The sequence below is a fragment of the Dreissena polymorpha genome, chromosome 5 (assembly GCF_020536995.1).
Source record: "Dreissena polymorpha isolate Duluth1 chromosome 5, UMN_Dpol_1.0, whole genome shotgun sequence".
In the NCBI taxonomy this organism is placed as follows: Eukaryota; Metazoa; Mollusca; class Bivalvia; order Myida; family Dreissenidae; genus Dreissena; species Dreissena polymorpha.
The window spans coordinates 44,854,166-44,871,932 of NC_068359.1; the positions used below are offsets into that span (position 1 = coordinate 44,854,166).

The 17,767-nt window shown below is 31.9% G+C and overlaps 1 protein-coding gene across 2 annotated transcripts in view; it reads left to right on the forward strand.

Annotated features, from left to right (window-relative positions):
* Positions 1 to 17,767, forward strand: part of LOC127881897 (universal stress protein in QAH/OAS sulfhydrylase 3'region-like) — a 146,827-nt gene that overhangs the window by 12,239 nt on the left and 116,821 nt on the right. The window contains exon 1 of one of the 2 annotated variants that reach the window (XM_052430099.1): positions 12,095 to 12,451. The exons of the other annotated variant lie outside the window; for it this stretch is intronic. Within the exon in view, the coding sequence (XP_052286059.1) occupies positions 12,373 to 12,451 (79 nt within the window). The 5' untranslated portion in view covers positions 12,095 to 12,372. Of the gene's footprint in view, positions 1 to 12,094; positions 12,452 to 17,767 lie in introns of those variants that run through there. 2 annotated transcript variants of the gene reach the window in all.

Below are 17,767 nucleotides of genomic sequence, written 5' to 3' on the forward strand. Positions count from 1 at the left end.
TGAACAGTCAATAACGTTTCCTTTCCTTTAAAAGAATTTGAGTATATGTGTCTTTAAAACAATTCAAGTAAACACGCATATGTTATTTTTATTTATTTATTGGTATGCTAACGATGGGATATTGCTTAAACAGATGATGTTCTTCATTGTCTGGTAGTTATTGATGGAGTATGAATTAGCCCCTTGATTTTAAAAGCAAGTGACGAGTGCTATAATAATGCATCGTGAATTCAGAATGCTCTAATACTGTCTGGTAGTTCAGCAAATAAGAAGTATTATAAACAACGTTGAAGAACGGGAGCTCCAATCCCAATTTCGTTCATCAGATTAATTAGCATGTGTATTTGTATCTCACATTTGTTTCCTTAACAATTCCAATATGCTATGTACAAGAACAGTTAAAACTTTCCTCATATTCTTCAATCTCGAACATATGGGCATACAAATTGAAGATTTTAATGCCATCTAAAGCATTATGTAGCATCATTCATGTTTGTTTTGTATAAAACACATGCAGGGTTTGCACAAACGTATCTCTACAGACTACTGTATGTGTGTATCAAATGCATTACCGATTGAAATATACGTGGACTGCTCGAAATTAAAATTTCTAGGACAGCTATGCAGATTATCGCCAAAGTACCTGGTGAAAGATGTATTTCACAACAGGTTGCTCAGATATATGAATCTGGAAAATCAAAGTGTAGGTTTTATGGCAGGCTCCTTGGAAAATACGATCTCCTTCAGTTTCTCAGTGAATACATCGAAACTCGACTATTCATAACAAAGTTTACATGGAAAATGATAATTGAAAAAACAGTGAATTTTCAGGAGAAACTCGTTGTGGCTCAGCGACTTTTGTGCAGTGACCAGTACAACCTTCTAGAAAATGTGATTAAACCAGGCAATTGCTCGCCACTGTGGGATATAGCCAGGGCAAATCCAAATCTTCTGACTGCCTGTCAAACAATTCTAAATAGTATAGGATTGGTGACGTCACGCCCATTCTCTAAAAAGTGTAGCCTGTGCAACCTTGCCGTTGATAATATATCTGTACATTTGATGTGTTTTTTGTACCACTAATGACGCACAGCGAAAGCGGCTGTGGGAACGTGTTTTTAACCTTATCGGTATATTCCGATTTGCGGAATTTATGTCAATGAGCGCCTTTGGGCAAACTGTATCTTTGCTGAAACTCAGCTCAGACAATGAAAACGGACGATTCTCAAACTTTTCCATCACGATGGGCGCTGTTCAGCTTTTAAAAGTTAAAGTGTATTAAATTACATATTTTCACTTTCTTTATATTTCTCATGAAATGATGTTTGAAAGATGCGTATGTATCTTACAATTATATCACGCTCGCCATTCGGCTACTCTCATGATCAGTTGAGAGTTACCTTACACTAATGTAAACTACTTTTCACTAGATAATTTACTCTTGAATTTCGATTTCGTCATTAGAACCTCAGTGAATAGTCAGGGGTAGAAACGAATCGCTCAAACATGTCACTGAATTTTATAAATTTGTTGACAATTGCTTTCGCACTGTTTATTGCGTATGCTACTTTATGGTGATATTGTCATTTGTCAAAATGTATATTTTTTATGTACGTATTCATTACTTCAATTATCAGAATGTTTATTCTTAAAATGTGCCTATTCATTACTTCAATATACATTATCTGGTTGTTATAAACAATGCATATATAATATGCTGTGAAACTGTACTTTATTCTGATTGCTTGCTGTATATATGTTCTGCTCTCCTACCCTGGAGGAAATAAAAGTATACAATATTCAGCCAGTTGACAACTGCACTGATTTAACTAGTATGGCGTTGATTCTGCTTTATATTTCTGTCTAAAGAACAACTTTTAGCCTTTCATTTCTTATTTGTGCAAACTACCTTATTCAATTTAAAGATTATAGAGAAACGCTTATAATTGAAGATGTCTAATAATATATCGCAAATGCTTCGTGTATCAATATACTAGCAGCTATAAGTGCAAATACACCTTTTATATATACATGCATCGTGCAAAATACTCGAATGGTCGTTATGCAATGGCGTTCTTCTGCTCGCCTGCGTATCAAAGTGGTTGGACTATTGGTGAAATGTATATAAATACATCTCATTAAAGAGCTTATATCCTGGACATATTACCATTTTAAACGCTCGTATATTGCGGCGCAGAGGTATGGAGCAAATTACCGAAGGAATCAGTCCAGCAAGCGGATTATAAATATTATTGGAAATCCAGTCGCTTGTGATTTAAGTACAGAGCAAATTCGGACTCTTTGCGTCTCAAGTTGAAGTCTTGTTATTTCTGGAAGAAATATCAATATGGCGAATTCCGAGACTGGTGTGAAGACAGTAGTAATGTGTGTGGACAACAGTTTCCAAGCGGAATGGACGTTCAGCTGTGAGTTATATTGTTTTGCAGTGTATTATGAGATATGACATGTTGGTTTATTGTTTTATTAACCGAAATAAAATGTATTGTATCTATTATCTGCGACATAGATTATTCTGCTCCGATTACAATGCGTGTTTTCGCCATCAATCAGTTTGACCGATTGATACTTGAATAGCGAATTCAAGTTTGTTTAAATTAATTTTTGCCGTTATTTTTGTTGTTACTGTATAACTTGTTAGAATATTAATACATTAAACAAGTATAAATGAACAATACTTCAATAAAGTTTGTGTTAACTTGTGAGTAGTTTGAATATTATGTATAATTTAAATGTATTATTTTCAAATCAATTTAAACGTCACTAGCGGAGGTAAGGTAGTTTTCAAAGATTTAAGTATGCGACACTTTTGAGAAATTGTGCAATTTAAAACAAGAGTAAATAGTCACAGTTGTTATTTACTAGACGCGAGTGAATGAGTGTTTTAGCAATGATTCTTCACCAGTAAAAAATGTGGATGGATACGTATGATGGCGTAGAACTGTCTTGCAAAAACCACTTATGTTACGTTTCGCGTTAACCACTTACATTAAACTATTGGCTTAAAGTTGTGAAAATATTATCATACAAACTGTGTATAACCAAGCGATAAATGATTGTAATAAAGGGTCTACAAATTGGGTATCAAATGTAAAAAGTTGTTTAATGATTACGGATTTTCATATGTATTCGAAAATGCAACTATAATTAACACAAATTCGTTTTTATGTGAATTAAAATGCAGAATTATAGATACATTTTAACAAGAATGGTTTGGCAATATGAATAATAGTTCTGTTTTAGATATGTAAAGGATATTCAAAACAACTCTTGAATACGAAACGTATTTAGATTTACTGCCTACTTGCGTACATATCTTGTTAAACTAAGAGCTACTGCCCACCCTTTGAAAATTCAAACTGGAAGATGCACACGTAACAATATTTCTCGTAATGAACGATACTGTAAATGTTGTGATCAAAGGGACATAGCAGACGAATTCCACTTTATATGTAAATGCCCATGTTTCCGTCAAATAAGGCAAAAAAATATAAAAACTGTTTACTATGTGAATGCATCAGATTTTTAGTTTCATTCTTTATTGAAATCAACTTGTACAATTGAAATGATAAATTTGTGTAAATATATGAAGGAAGCTCTAACCGTTAGATATTCTATCACGAATAATATTAACAACGAAAACTAGTATCTCATTACTGTCAGTGAAATAATATTTAACTATGTAATATAAAGTAGTACTACTTTGGTAATTAAACCTTGTTTCAAATTGTGAGATTTCATTTTGTTATAACCCATACGTTGATATATATAGACACATGACACTATTTTGTATTATACTTCATGTATTTAGACGATGTACATTTGTATCAGTCTTAATAAACTGTCTGTTATGCTCTGTTCTGTTCTTGTATTTCTCGTAAAACGTAACGTAATTTAGTAAGAGATATATTTCTGTTAAGTAATCTATTATTAAACTGTATAGACTTAAATGGACATGAGTTACGTTTTCATGGTTTTAAAAACCTTGACGATGATTTTCTGTCACTATTCAATTGTATGTTCGTTACAAATTAATTTTATGTTAACGTAAAAATAACACGTTTCTTATCACTTATTAACTTTGCCCATGCTATTCCTCAATATCTTGCTAACGCCGACTTCACAATAATATTCACGTTACTTATTAGTTATATATTAACTTAAATAATAGCAAGTCATTATTATTGTTAAGACTTATGGTTGACCGAGCTGTCCCACAATATTAGGCTAACGCGAACATTTATACTATACTATTCATGTTAATTGTTAATCTGTCTGGTCTGCTTTACTTAATTAGAACCCATTTATATTCCTGTAAATTACCTCGTAATGCTAACATGACGAATACTCACGTGACTTTGTGGGGTTCACAATTAAACGTTAATGAATGTAAACACACCGGTTATTGATGATTTTTTTAAAATAATTTCTTTAAAACTCTTTAAGAGTACTAACTGGTCTTAGAAGGTTGTGTGTGCTAACTTAGGAATGCCACCAAGGAGCAAACGTTTCTAGCAACAAATTATTAATCTCGCATCACTTTACGTGAAAATTGTTCTAGCCAACTATTATAGTATTTACCATACATAAAGAATAGAACATGGAACAGTAAAATTTCTTAAAGTTAATCGCACAACCTTTAAATTTGAAATTAAACATGCCTGGTGTATTCCATTCGATGATACTGTTATTTTTTTATCTTAATTATTGATATAATCATACCATTGTGTATATGTATCCCGTAAACCTTTTCATCAACAGTTTTGCCGTGAGTATTATGTATAAAATACTATAATCGTTTTGGGGCAAACTACTTATACATTTCTAAAGCGTTTGAATCGAAACTTTTCATTACTATAAATTGTATATGTTCAAGACTGTTTTATCCTGTGTGATTGAGACGTTCTTGAAGAGGTATGTGCTCTTGAAGTTGGCCGTTTTATAGCAGAATCATAAACTGCTTCAAGATTTTAGTAATAATAACTCCTACATTTTTTAAGAGACTGAGTTCAAATGTTTAATATGTAATCAACACCCATCGAATATTTGAGGAAACTTTTTCCACTCTATGCAATCCATTTATTGCTGAGTTTGTACCCTTTAACCAAGTCTCGTGAGTGTGTTAGTCCGATGGCAATCTTATGAATCTTCTGCAATTACTAAGATGCCATTAAACTCCTGAAATTTAAAAGGCAGTGTGAATTTAATCAGTTTGTTGTGTAATATTAGTCTTCCTGTTTAAAGGGATATAAACAAACTAAAAGCAACATATGTTTAGAATGCTGAATTATGAATTACAATTCTACATTGTCTTTATACTATTAACGAACAATGTGTCAATGCTGTTGATATGGTAAATTGAAAACACATATGTTATGGCTTAATTCAAATGTAGTTAAATAAGATTTAATTACATTTTAGATATTTGCTTTCCACAAATCGAACTACGGAGTTCTCATAATTTTCTAAATAGTACATTGTTACCAAGAAATGTACATCTTATAAGTAACTTTGATATATAACTTGTATCAGATTTATAACCCATAAATAAGATATTTGCTTCTTTCGGAAATAGTTCTCAAATGAAAATGCATGTAGTAGAATATGATTATACACTATAAATATGCTATTTCCTGAATGTTCTTAAATGTTTTTCCCCATTCAATATGAAGTTAAAATAAACATAAAAGGGCATTAATAAAAAAACATATTATCCATCACAAATGCTTATTTGCATCAATATAGCTGTAATTGCAAGTGAACCTTTTAACCTAGATGCATCGTGCAAGGTAAACGCGAAAGAACATTATGCAATATCATCTTCTACACGCATGTGCTTCAAATTAATTCTAGTGACTGATTTTGAGAAACAATATATATTTTAGTACTGTCACTCATATATAATCGAATGAGAATAGTAAAACATGGAGTATCACGAGGTTAAACGTGCTGCAAACTATAAATGGGTTTCAAAGACGTGAATAATGAAATTAAATAAATAATGCAAGAATTGAGCTTATGTCTGCATTTATTCAACACCAGATTATATAAATGATTCTATGTGTCACTGATTATCATATTTCGATGGCCTGGATTGCATCGTAAATTGAATTTATCTGACGAATATTGTCATACAAGTCTGACATAAATCATGGCAGTCTCGAGTGTTTCCTGCCTGTTTGTCGGTTATTGTCGTTGTTTCTCGTTCATCAGTTAAATAAACTATATGTTTTAGGAAACTGCTGAAGTAGTTTAATTTTATCATTTAAAATGTACTTTTGATCATTTGTAATGTACTTTGTTCATTTTTATAAAATAAAGATAATAGGTTATCATGGTAATCTAGTAGACTGCGTAATACAACCTTGTTTAATGCATCAATCATGACATTATGATTCGGAAAAGATTGTAAGCAGAATTAGCATCAAACGCACAAGACTAATTGATACATGCTTTACATAATATTTCCTTCGGTACACAATTAGAAGTAAGTACGGCTTATTGCAATAAGATATTTTAAAATAACTTCATAAGCAGTTACTTGATATCGAGACCTATTATAGGATTGCATATGTTTGTGTGTGTGGTAAAGGTATTTTTTAAATGAAAAAGTTAAAAAGTTGAGAAGAAAATATACTACAAGTGTACTATAACTCATCATTCACACATACGTATACCGAGATTGTGATATTGCAAATGGTATTGATGGGGATCTATGTGTTATTGAACATGGCTTTAATGAGGAAGGGTATGTGGTTTTAAAAACATTTTAATAGCAAAACTGTAAAACAGTTGACATTCTTTTAAGATTTAAATGTTTTTTTAACTTCCAGTAGAAATGTGTGATTGCGTTTGGTTTTACTCCGTAAAATTGTCAGGCAATCTTTTAAAAATACAATACATATTTAATTTGCTTTGCATTTACTTTGCGAGCACTATTGCAAATGCTCTAGTTATTTTATTGAGTAATATTGACTTGTTTATATTGTCAGGACAATAATTCGTATGTCCGGCTAATTCGGTAATAATTCATATGCGCATTGATGATATTAAAAATCAAAGGAATAAACATCGTTTTGAACAAAAAGGTAAAACGTATTTTTACTACTGGGTTTTAGAAAGATGTTAAGTAAGATTCTATTTGTGTTCAATGTAAAATTATACACCACGCTTTTTAGAGTAATGAAAAAGTAAATACGTGATAGTAGATGATACGGAATTCCTTTTGACAAATCACGGTCTTAAGTTATCCTTCATTTTAAGGGTTGGAAAACTCCATGGGTGCCATTGTAATACATGTATATTGGAGTCAATCATAAATTGTTTTCAATCAGATACTGTGAATCTTGAACCTGTCTGTTTCCACAGATTAAATATGTTGTCACTTCAAAAAAAATTGACCTTTCCTCATTGTTGTCATCAGTAAGAACGATACAGAATACATAAAAGGCCAATTCTGTTCACATTTAAATTAAAATAAAAACGAAATTCGATGTAATGGTTCATCTAATTGCTTATGGGATACACAGTTGGTTAGCGTGTTGATATGATATTAATTAGTGAAAACATCATTTTAAATGATAAATAATCATATTATAACGAAAAATTAACTTTTCTGTAAAAATTCATTATCAAATATAAATATATATATAACAAGGTATGCAACTCAAAATCACCCCAAAACGGGGTGCATCGCTTTGAACAGCCATATCTTCATCAATTAAGCAGCGATTTTCACGATCTCGGTCTTATTCAACGCAAACATGAATTTCCTTTCTGGAAATGTATATGTCTTGCAATATTTCTACAAATGCTGGGTCAACTTTTAAGAAATAACACGATACACAACTCGCATGACCCAGTTGACAATGATCATGCAATATTTAAGAGATATATATATTTGATAGTGAATTTTTTTTCATAAAATTTAATTTTTCGTTTTAATATGATTATTTTTATCATTCAAAATGATGTTTTCACTAATTATTATCATAGCCACACGCTAACCACCTGTGATGGGATACGCTATGCTGTTGGTAGAAGTATATTATATTTTAATATAAAATAAAACGAATATATCAAGTCATTAATTTTAGTTTTTAATTTTATTGATTAAGTGCTCAATATTGCTGCGTGTTAATCGTTCACGTAGAATGTGCTGCTTGTTTCCGTTTCACGTAGAATTTGCTGTTGTTTCCGTGAGAACCAACGCACAGAGTGCTGCATTGATATTAATTAAACTTTATTATACCACAAAGTATTATCAATCAAGAATAGGTTGATTGCACGGATATACAGATTCAGGCGTCCTATAGTCTGGTCTGCTTTACTTAATTAGAACCCATTTATATTCCTGTAAATTACCTCGTAATGCTAACATGACGAATACTCACGTGACTTTGTGGGGTTCACAATTAAACGTTAATGAATGTAAACACACCGGTTATTGATGATTTTTTTAAAATAATTTCTTTAAAACTCTTTAAGAGTACTAACTGGTCTTAGAAGGTTGTGTGTGCTAACTTAGGAATGCCACCAAGGAGCAAACGTTTCTAGCAACAAATTATTAATCTCGCATCACTTTACGTGAAAATTGTTCTAGCCAACTATTATAGTATTTACCATACATAAAGAATAGAACATGGAACAGTAAAATTTCTAAAAGTTAATCGCACAACCTTTAAATTTGAAATTAAACATGCCTGGTGTATTCCATTCGATGATACTGTTATTTTTTTATCTTAATTATTGATATAATCATACCATTGTGTACATGTATCCCGTAAACCTTTTCATCAACAGTTTTGCCGTGAGTATTATGTATAAAATACTATAATCGTTTTGGGGCAAACTACTTATACATTTCAAAAGCGTTTGAATCGAAACTTTTCATTACTATAAATTGTATATGTTCAAGACTGTTTTATCCTGTGTGATTGAGACGTTCTTGAAGAGGTATGTGCTCTTGAAGTTGGCCGTTTTATAGCAGAATCATAAACTGCTTCAAGATTTTAGTAATAATAACTCCTACATTTTTTAAGAGACTGAGTTCAAATGTTTAATATGTAATCAACACCCATCGAATATTTGAGGAAACTTTTTCCACTCTATGCAATCCATTTATTGCTGAGTTTGTACCCTTTAACCAAGTCTCGTGAGTGTGTTAGTCCGATGGCAATCTTATGAATCTTCTGCAATTACTAAGATGCCATTAAACTCCTGAAATTTAAAAGGCAGTGTGAATTTAATCAGTTTGTTGTAAACAATATTCATTCGTTTGTTTGATTAACAACTTGAAACAAATAGTAACATTCACGAGCGTTCGTCTCAAGCTGATTGGGGTCGGTTGTATTCGGGAAATTTTGAAAAGAACTTAATAAAGGAATGCTGCTGGGTTTAGAAAAAAAATCGACCATCTGGAAAACGTAAAATGTTTCATGCTTTCTTTTTTTTTAAAGGACGAATATAAATTAAACAGTAGTTTTCTCTTAAGCATGGACAATTTTAGCGCAAATACATTTATTTTTTTTTAGTTTTATAATATTTATTTTTATGGTGTGTGGTCCTCTGTGAGTGTTTTCAGTCACTTGCATTTAATTAATCGCAAATGTGTTAAGATAAAGTATCCATCCTTATGTCGTCTCTTCAGTCATTTTTATTATTCCTCTATGTATTTTGAATTTGAAACCGAACGGAAATTGACCCGATGTCTGTGATACAAAATTATCGCTTTGCTTGACAGCGTGTTGGAATTGTTCTCTGATGGCAATGTTAAATCGTTGTCATAAAACATATTAAACTCGCGGAGCTTGGATTAAATAAATATGAAGGCCGAATAGTGGGGAGTAAGAGGGGATCGGGGCATGCAGCACTAGATTTGTGTTCTGCCATAGTGTTTCTATTACGCGTCTTGGCGTATTTTTAGAAGAAATACTTTTCCGCCCATAATATTATTATAATTTTCCAAGTTTGATCAATGAAATTACATAAGTTATTAAAAATGAAATTAATTTTTATTTAACCCTTTTATCGATAATAAATTTAGCTATTTGGCAGATAAATTTGATTACAGTTCTATCGGATTTTATGACAATACATATTTCATTTTTGAGAGAGAGAGAGAGAGAGAGAGAGAGAGAGAGAGAGAGAGAGAGAGAGAGAGAGAGAGAGAGAGAGAGAGAGAGAGAGAGAGAGAGAGATAGAGAGAGAGAGAGAGAGAGAGAGAGAGAGAGAGAGAGAGAGAGAGAGAGAGAAATAACACTTGTCTATTTTGATAAACAACGAAAACACATAGTATTTCGTTGTCAATTTTTGATATCTGATTTGTTTCCAGTTTTTTGTTTTATCACACTTTGGGCCTTTTTATTTTGTTTGATTACTTGGGGTAAAGTGCTGGCAGCGCCATATACCGCCTACAGGAAACTACGTCCATGTTATTCAACAATAATATTTCTTAAAATAACTAAATGTTTTACATTAAGGGGTGTTGCGGCAGTTTATTTAGCCGAGGATACATTTATAGCAACGCCGATAATGCTATTATCACAACTCTAAATTTGTTTTATCAGTATCATCAATTGTCAATGGTTCGATCCTAGGTGGGGTTAACTTTTTTTACCTTTTTTGCTTTCTTTAATTTCATTCTTGTTTTATACTGGAGCTTTTTAGTCCTATCGTTTACATTTATCAATTTAAAGCATGTATCACAAACTTCAAAACATGCCGAAATCTGTTCACAAGTACATGTAAGTTATTAGTGATTAAGGTCGAGTTTGATACTGTATGGTCTTATGTTTGTGATTAAATAGTGTTTTTTATTAATGTCTTTTGGTAAGTTGTTGTGATACCAGTTAAGATTGTAAACAATTTTTAATGTTTATGCATATTTCTTACAATCTTTGTATAATCTATGTACCGGTACTTGGGTTTTGCCTAATTGCTGTATTATATGAAATTTGACGTAGACGGTGGGGATTGTTAAAACAAAATATCTGTGTTAAAAATTATATTTGTGTATTATGATGACAATACGTAGATGAACATATTTGAGCAGTTTTATTTTTTTTAATTCAACTTGTGTACCCCATTTTATTTGTAGTGTGTGGTTTAATTAAATTGTATATGGTGTATGTTAAATTATATAATATCTACATGTTTCCAATTTCATAAACTATTAATTAGTTTTATGCAATTAGAGATTTTTCAGTTTTATTGAAAAAGTACATGTAATATTATGGTGAATAAAATCAGAACAAGGCCGGTGACCCTATGTTTTTATTTCATTTATCATATAGTATTTGTACATTAATGTTAAATCTTAATTTTAGACAAAATCTATTAGATGGAAAACAATCAGCAAAACTGCAGCAACACCCCTTAACTGATAAATGCAGATATTTGTTACCACTGATAAATTGTTATGATTGCAATACAGTTTGAAATATTTTTATAAAGTGGTGAAAAGGGGTTTTCAGGATCAGCTGGTTTGTCGTAACTTTCAATGTGCAGTCATGATTGAAGTTGTTATCTCATAACCTCTCGGCAGTCTACCACATTAACGCTATGCTGTGTTCTATTTTTTGTTTCACGTTGTGGTTCACACCTGCCAGTTATTTGTATTACCATGGGAACCATACTCACTTTATGAACGTGTATTTAAGGACGATTTGTAAATCCCCCAGTGACGTTACATTTATTTTCCGTTGACGGTTACTCTGTGTGATTCTACTACGGTCTTAAAGTTTTGAGAATTGAAACATGCCATTGGTGGTTTTGTCAAATGACTTATTGATTCTCATTAATCAATAAATATTGATAAATTAATTTATCTTCCTTATTATGTTTTCATAAGTGTATACCATGGCGCAACGATAGACTACAATACGTGCATCGTGCATCCTGTTTTTATGATGCAACTAATGTTAAGACAATTATTCATTCTCGGTTTATATCATGAGTGTTCATTCAACACAACTGCCATCCAATGTATCTACCAGTACGTCTGCATCCAAATGACATGCTTCGTATTGTAGGAGTATATAATATTGAAGCAGATTCAAATACTCTGCAATATCTATTAACGTGTTCTGTTTTGCGCGTGTATAATTGGTGCAGTGTATATAAATGCATCTCATAAAAGAGCTTATATCCTGGATATATTACCATTTAAAACGCTCATATATTGCGCCGCAGAGGTCTGGAGAAAATAACCGAAGGAATCAGTTTAGCAAGCGGATTATACATATTAATGGAAATCCAGTCGCTTGTGATTTAAGCACAGAACAACGTTCGGACTCTTCGCGTCTCAAGTTCGGATAGCGTTGAATTTTTGTTCTTTCTTTGAGAGATATCAACATGGCGAATTGCGAAACTGGTGTGAAGACAGTAGTGATGTGTGTGGACAACAGTTCCCAGGCGGAATGGGCGTTCAGCTGTGAGTTGTGTTGTTTGTATTAGACTGATCTGATCTGACATGTTGGGTTTATTTTTTTAGTAATATTAAATCATTGCGTCTGCAATATGTGACATCAAGCATTTGTTTGCTATTGACATGAGTGGTATAGATTAAGGTGAACACTTATAATTAGTTCATTTAAAGTGCTAACCTTGAATGAAACATGGACAATTATTATACGGGTATATCGAAATCGAGCTTCTTTAGATTTAAGTGGTGCCGTTATTTTCGGTGCTAGATATAACTTTTTTGAATATTAATACATTAAGAATACTTGAACAGTGCATGCTTATGAAATTTTTTAATATGTTTGTATTTAGAGTATTATATGAATTTCACTTTGTTTTTCTTTTAAGGTCAATTAAAAAATCGTGAAGAGAAGGGAAGTTTTTTAAACTGCAATAAGATTTATTTCGAGTACTTGTAATATTTTATAAATATTGCAACCTTACACCAAAAACGTCTATTCACTGTCCTTATTTATTTGACTCGAGAAATGGGGCATTTCAGCAGTAATTCTTCCGCGAATATTTCATTTACGTTGATACGTATGGTGACTTAGAACTGCCTTGAAATACGGTTAACCAATTATGTATTACGTTAACCTCAAAAGTTTCGCGCAAAACAATCGCGTCAACTAGTAAGCATTTGCTAAAAGGTTCGTGTAACTTCTATTTTATTGCGATATATTTCCGGATATTAACTTAACGGATACAGAATATTTCTATAAGGTAATTTATTATTCAAATTATTGAACTAAAACAAGTGAATATGAGGAAGAATAGTTAGGATCTTACATAAGCGAATCCGAACAATGATTTTCTGATCCAAGTTGACCTAATGTTGACGTTTATAATAACGTGTTGCTTTTCCTGATACCACTTAACGTCTCTTTAGATGCTCCACCGTATCTTTTTAAAGCTAACCTTAATCTTTAGATGCTCCACCGTATCTTTTTAAAGCTAACCTTAACACGATACAATTACTGTTACTAATTAATTATCTATTAACGCAAATTATTGCACGAAAATATTAGTGTACCTCTTAAATTTAAGATGTCGCACAATATCTGGCTAACGCGAACCTCAACACCATACTGTTGATATTGCTATTTCTTATAGGCTAGTGTAAATCAAAACACGTTCATTTTCCCGTTACCTCTTAATGTCAAGATTCTGTTCACTGACAGTCTTTTGACAGCTTGGTGCACTTTCAGGTCAGATTTCACTTAAGCAGGAAAATAACTGACAAAAGAAAACTATGGCAAAATTGGCAAGATACGTGTAGAATAACACGATACTGAAATTTTTTAAGTGATAAGTACCGCGAAACGAATGAGGTTATCGAATGGTAGTTATATGCCACCATAGATATTACTCTCTTGGGGTGCCGTCAACTATAATGATCGCTTTCTTGGGCTTTGCTAATCTTTAAAATGCAATTAATCTGCCGGTTCGTCACAACAGTTTCGTTTATGGCCACAGTTTAATCGATTTCTGATTATCAAACTCCCATGTCATCGTCATTTCATTCATTGTCGTTTACTTGAGGGATTTCAACGTTGTTTCTAACTGATTCAGCAATAATTGACATCAGAGGCATGTTAATTTCAAATGGAAAAAAGCAGATGGTATTGAATTGTTATAATCCAAGCTAAATGCAGTCATTCTTGAACATTCCGTGAAATGAAACATTAGAAAATAAGTTGTGGAATTGAACTGGAGTAACTTTAAGCAATATTCAAAATAGCACTTTGCCTAATTTGACGTTATAGTCCTCGTCCGAGATTGGACAACTAGTTATGTGGTTATGTCATTTAACACTTTTAAAAACCGGTTATTGTAAATTCTACCTGTATTTGTGTCTGTTATGTTGTTCATTGTGCAAAATACATTTTTTATAGTACATCAAGATCTTATACGGTTTTGTCTGTTAATAAGGAATGCTACCAAGAAGCTGATGTTTCTCAAGACAATTACAATCTCGCTTATCACTGCATATACGGTGTGCTTTCCAAACATTTGGTTATTTAAAAATAGTGAAATATTTGTTGTCTGGAAAATTATTTCACAAAACCATTTAAAGTTAAATATGCCTGATGGATTCCGTTTGAAAATAGTGAAATGGTGTAGGTTGGTATGTCCATGGTTTGTCAACGGATTGTATGTGTATAATTTAATAAACTTTCGGGGCGAACGTCTTCTAAATTTCTTAAGCGATTGAATTGGAACTTTTCAGTGAAGTGTTTATGTACAAGACACTCTTTTGTGCTCATTGATCAAGGCATTCTTAAGTAATGTACCGTTGAACATTTTGACAGCAGATGTATAAATGAATTTAAGTTTGTGCAAACACTTTCATCTTCATTTCTCAATCGACTGAATTAAAATTTTAAACATGTCACCAACATGTGCAAAATCAATTGTCACGCACAGTTATTCGTTTATTGATGAATTATGTGCTCTCAGCTTTATCCCTTATTAATATACTCCTGACTATAATTAGAACCTTTAAGAATGTAAGAGATGTATTGTGTATTATTAGCCATACTTTTAAATAATGCTTTGAAAATACTAAAAGCAATATATGTTCGGACTGTTGATCATTATCCATTGTCTATAGAGTCTTACAGAATACTGACTCTATTTTATAGATAGGTTACACGAGTAAGCAATCTCTTTATTTAAATGTAATTAAAAAAGTTTTAATAACATTTAAAACGTTTGCTTTTCAACAACCGAATCCAGAATGATTGTGTTAACGACACGCGTCTTTTAGTTCATGCTGTACGGATACATTGATGGCCAAAGGCTACATCTTAAAAGTAAATGTGATATATAAATTTAATCAGACCGAGAAGTAGATATTTGTTTATCGTGGATTTTTTTCTAAAATGAGAATGCATTCAGAGGTGTATGATTTTTAATGTTATAGTGTGTGAATGTGTATCTTTATCTCGGATAGCTTGAAAACTACAAATACCAATACTTCAAAAATATTACATTCATATTATGTCGAGCATTTCTCAACAAATCCATTTCCACAACCTTATATCTTTAGTTCCCGCAACAGTCCAAAGCAACAGCTCGTATCCATTACGTAACGGAGTACACATTATAAATGTGACAGCTCACACTACCTAATACTAAAACTCGTTCGTACCCTCCGCAATAACAGAATGGAACAATCTCCCACTAGAAACACGTAATGCTGATTCATTCGTTTAAAATGCTTCTTTCTAGCGATACTATTAAACCTAAATCACTGTACTTCTATGGCGAAAGACGCCAACAAATGCTCCATACAAGACTCAGAACTCGTTGTAGTTCATTAAATCAAGACCTTTATATGTGCAATATTGTTCAGTCACCCTTATGTAGTTGTGGAGCTATCGAAACCGTATATCATTATTTTCTAGAATTCGACCGGTTCAGACAACAATGAGAAGTTCTAATCAATGCAATTACCGCTTTTGCACCTACATCTCTTAACACATTATTTTATGGAGATAAAAGTATTGACTTTGAGAAAAATTACTCGTATTTTTTATGCAGTTCACACGTATATACAGCATAGTGAACGCTTTGATACCTAGTTATCTGTCACACCAAACATCAAAACATAAAATTAAAATACAATCAAAAATAACAAAAAGCAATTTTTCAAACATCTGTATTCCACAATATATCGGTACGTTTTCTTCAGCTTCCTTCGTCCGATCCCTGTGTCAATATCTTTTTTCGCTTCTTCTAATTGTATTACACAATGTTTATTTTATTTAAACTTTTCCTTCTTTTATTTAAATTGCCATATTGTATGTTTACTAAAAAATTATAAACACCCACTGAATCGTAAAGTTACAATCCTGCAAAAACTATGTACGGAGAAAAACTTTACAAGACTTGGTCTTTCGTTCTTATCCATTTTCGAAACATGTAAATCAAGTGTACCTATGTATACATACTCTGTATATAATATGATTGTTCTTGAAATTAAATTTGTTTTAACTAACTAACATTTCCTGTTTTGAAATTAAAACAACTGATTTCCAAAGCATCGTTAACCCGTTTGTGCTTCGATTGCCAATGATAGCTTAATTGGTTCTTCTTTAAATGTACGGATAAAAGAGTTAAATGAGTCTGTTTTGTATTAAGTTAATGTAAATAAATCATTTATTAAATGTTTAAGAGTTTGATAATAATACTTTAAGTAGCATTTGAAATGGTTAAAACCCTCAACGCTCTCCATCTTTCACGTGCAATAAAAGGCGGATGATACTATGAATGCGTCTCTTGCTAATGCTTTTGCACGTTTCAGTTTTACTACATTTTATGCTTTCACGTCTTGACTTTATTTGCATTCTAATTGGGGTCCATGACGTGTTTTCTATGCTGCATAATAATCAATAATTTAAGACTCGAACATTTCTTAACTTAAGTGCCACAAATAATTAATTGTCTTTGCTTAATATGGTACTTAGTTTTATTAAAGTTTTTGTTATGGAGGAACACAGCATAGTTGTAAGATCTTCCCAGTTAACAATTGCATGTCGATACATACTTCGTGCAAGAAAAACTCGAATGATCGTTATGGAATGGCGTTCTGATAATCGCCTGTGTATCAAATTGGTTGAACAATATGGAGACGTTCAAGAACAAATTGTTTTGAACATGTGTTTGTATAACTGGCAGTTTAATATAATCCAATAAAAATAGTAAAACATGAAGTTCCATGTGGGCAAATTTGTAGTAAAATATAAATGGCTTCCACATACGTGAATAATCAGATAAAATGAAAAATGCAAGAGATGCTCCTATGGCGTAATGTATTCCATACGATATTTTATAAATGGCTTTATTTATAATCGAATATCCGTCCGCGTTTGTCTGGATTAGAGATTAAATTGCATTTCAATCAAGTCTATTAGATCACCATTCAAACTTGGAACACATCTTTTTTCGTTCTAGTCTGACGTCAATTATATCGGTTTAACTCTTAAATGTTGTCCGCCTGTTTTTCAAAACACTCCTTTAGTAGTTGAAGTTTCAATAGTTTAAGGTTCTATTAAATTGATATATCAAACACCAAATTGATTGTGTTATGGAATAGGTTTAATGCATTATTTGTTTATTCGTACGAAAATTGTAAGCAGAATTGAACTCAAATGAACAAAAAAAAAGCTTGTTGATATATTTTACATAATAATTGATTTACTTAAATAAATCGAATAATAACTTGTTAAAATGAGATATATTTATGAAATTTTGCACTTTGAATTTCACCTTGAATGGATGA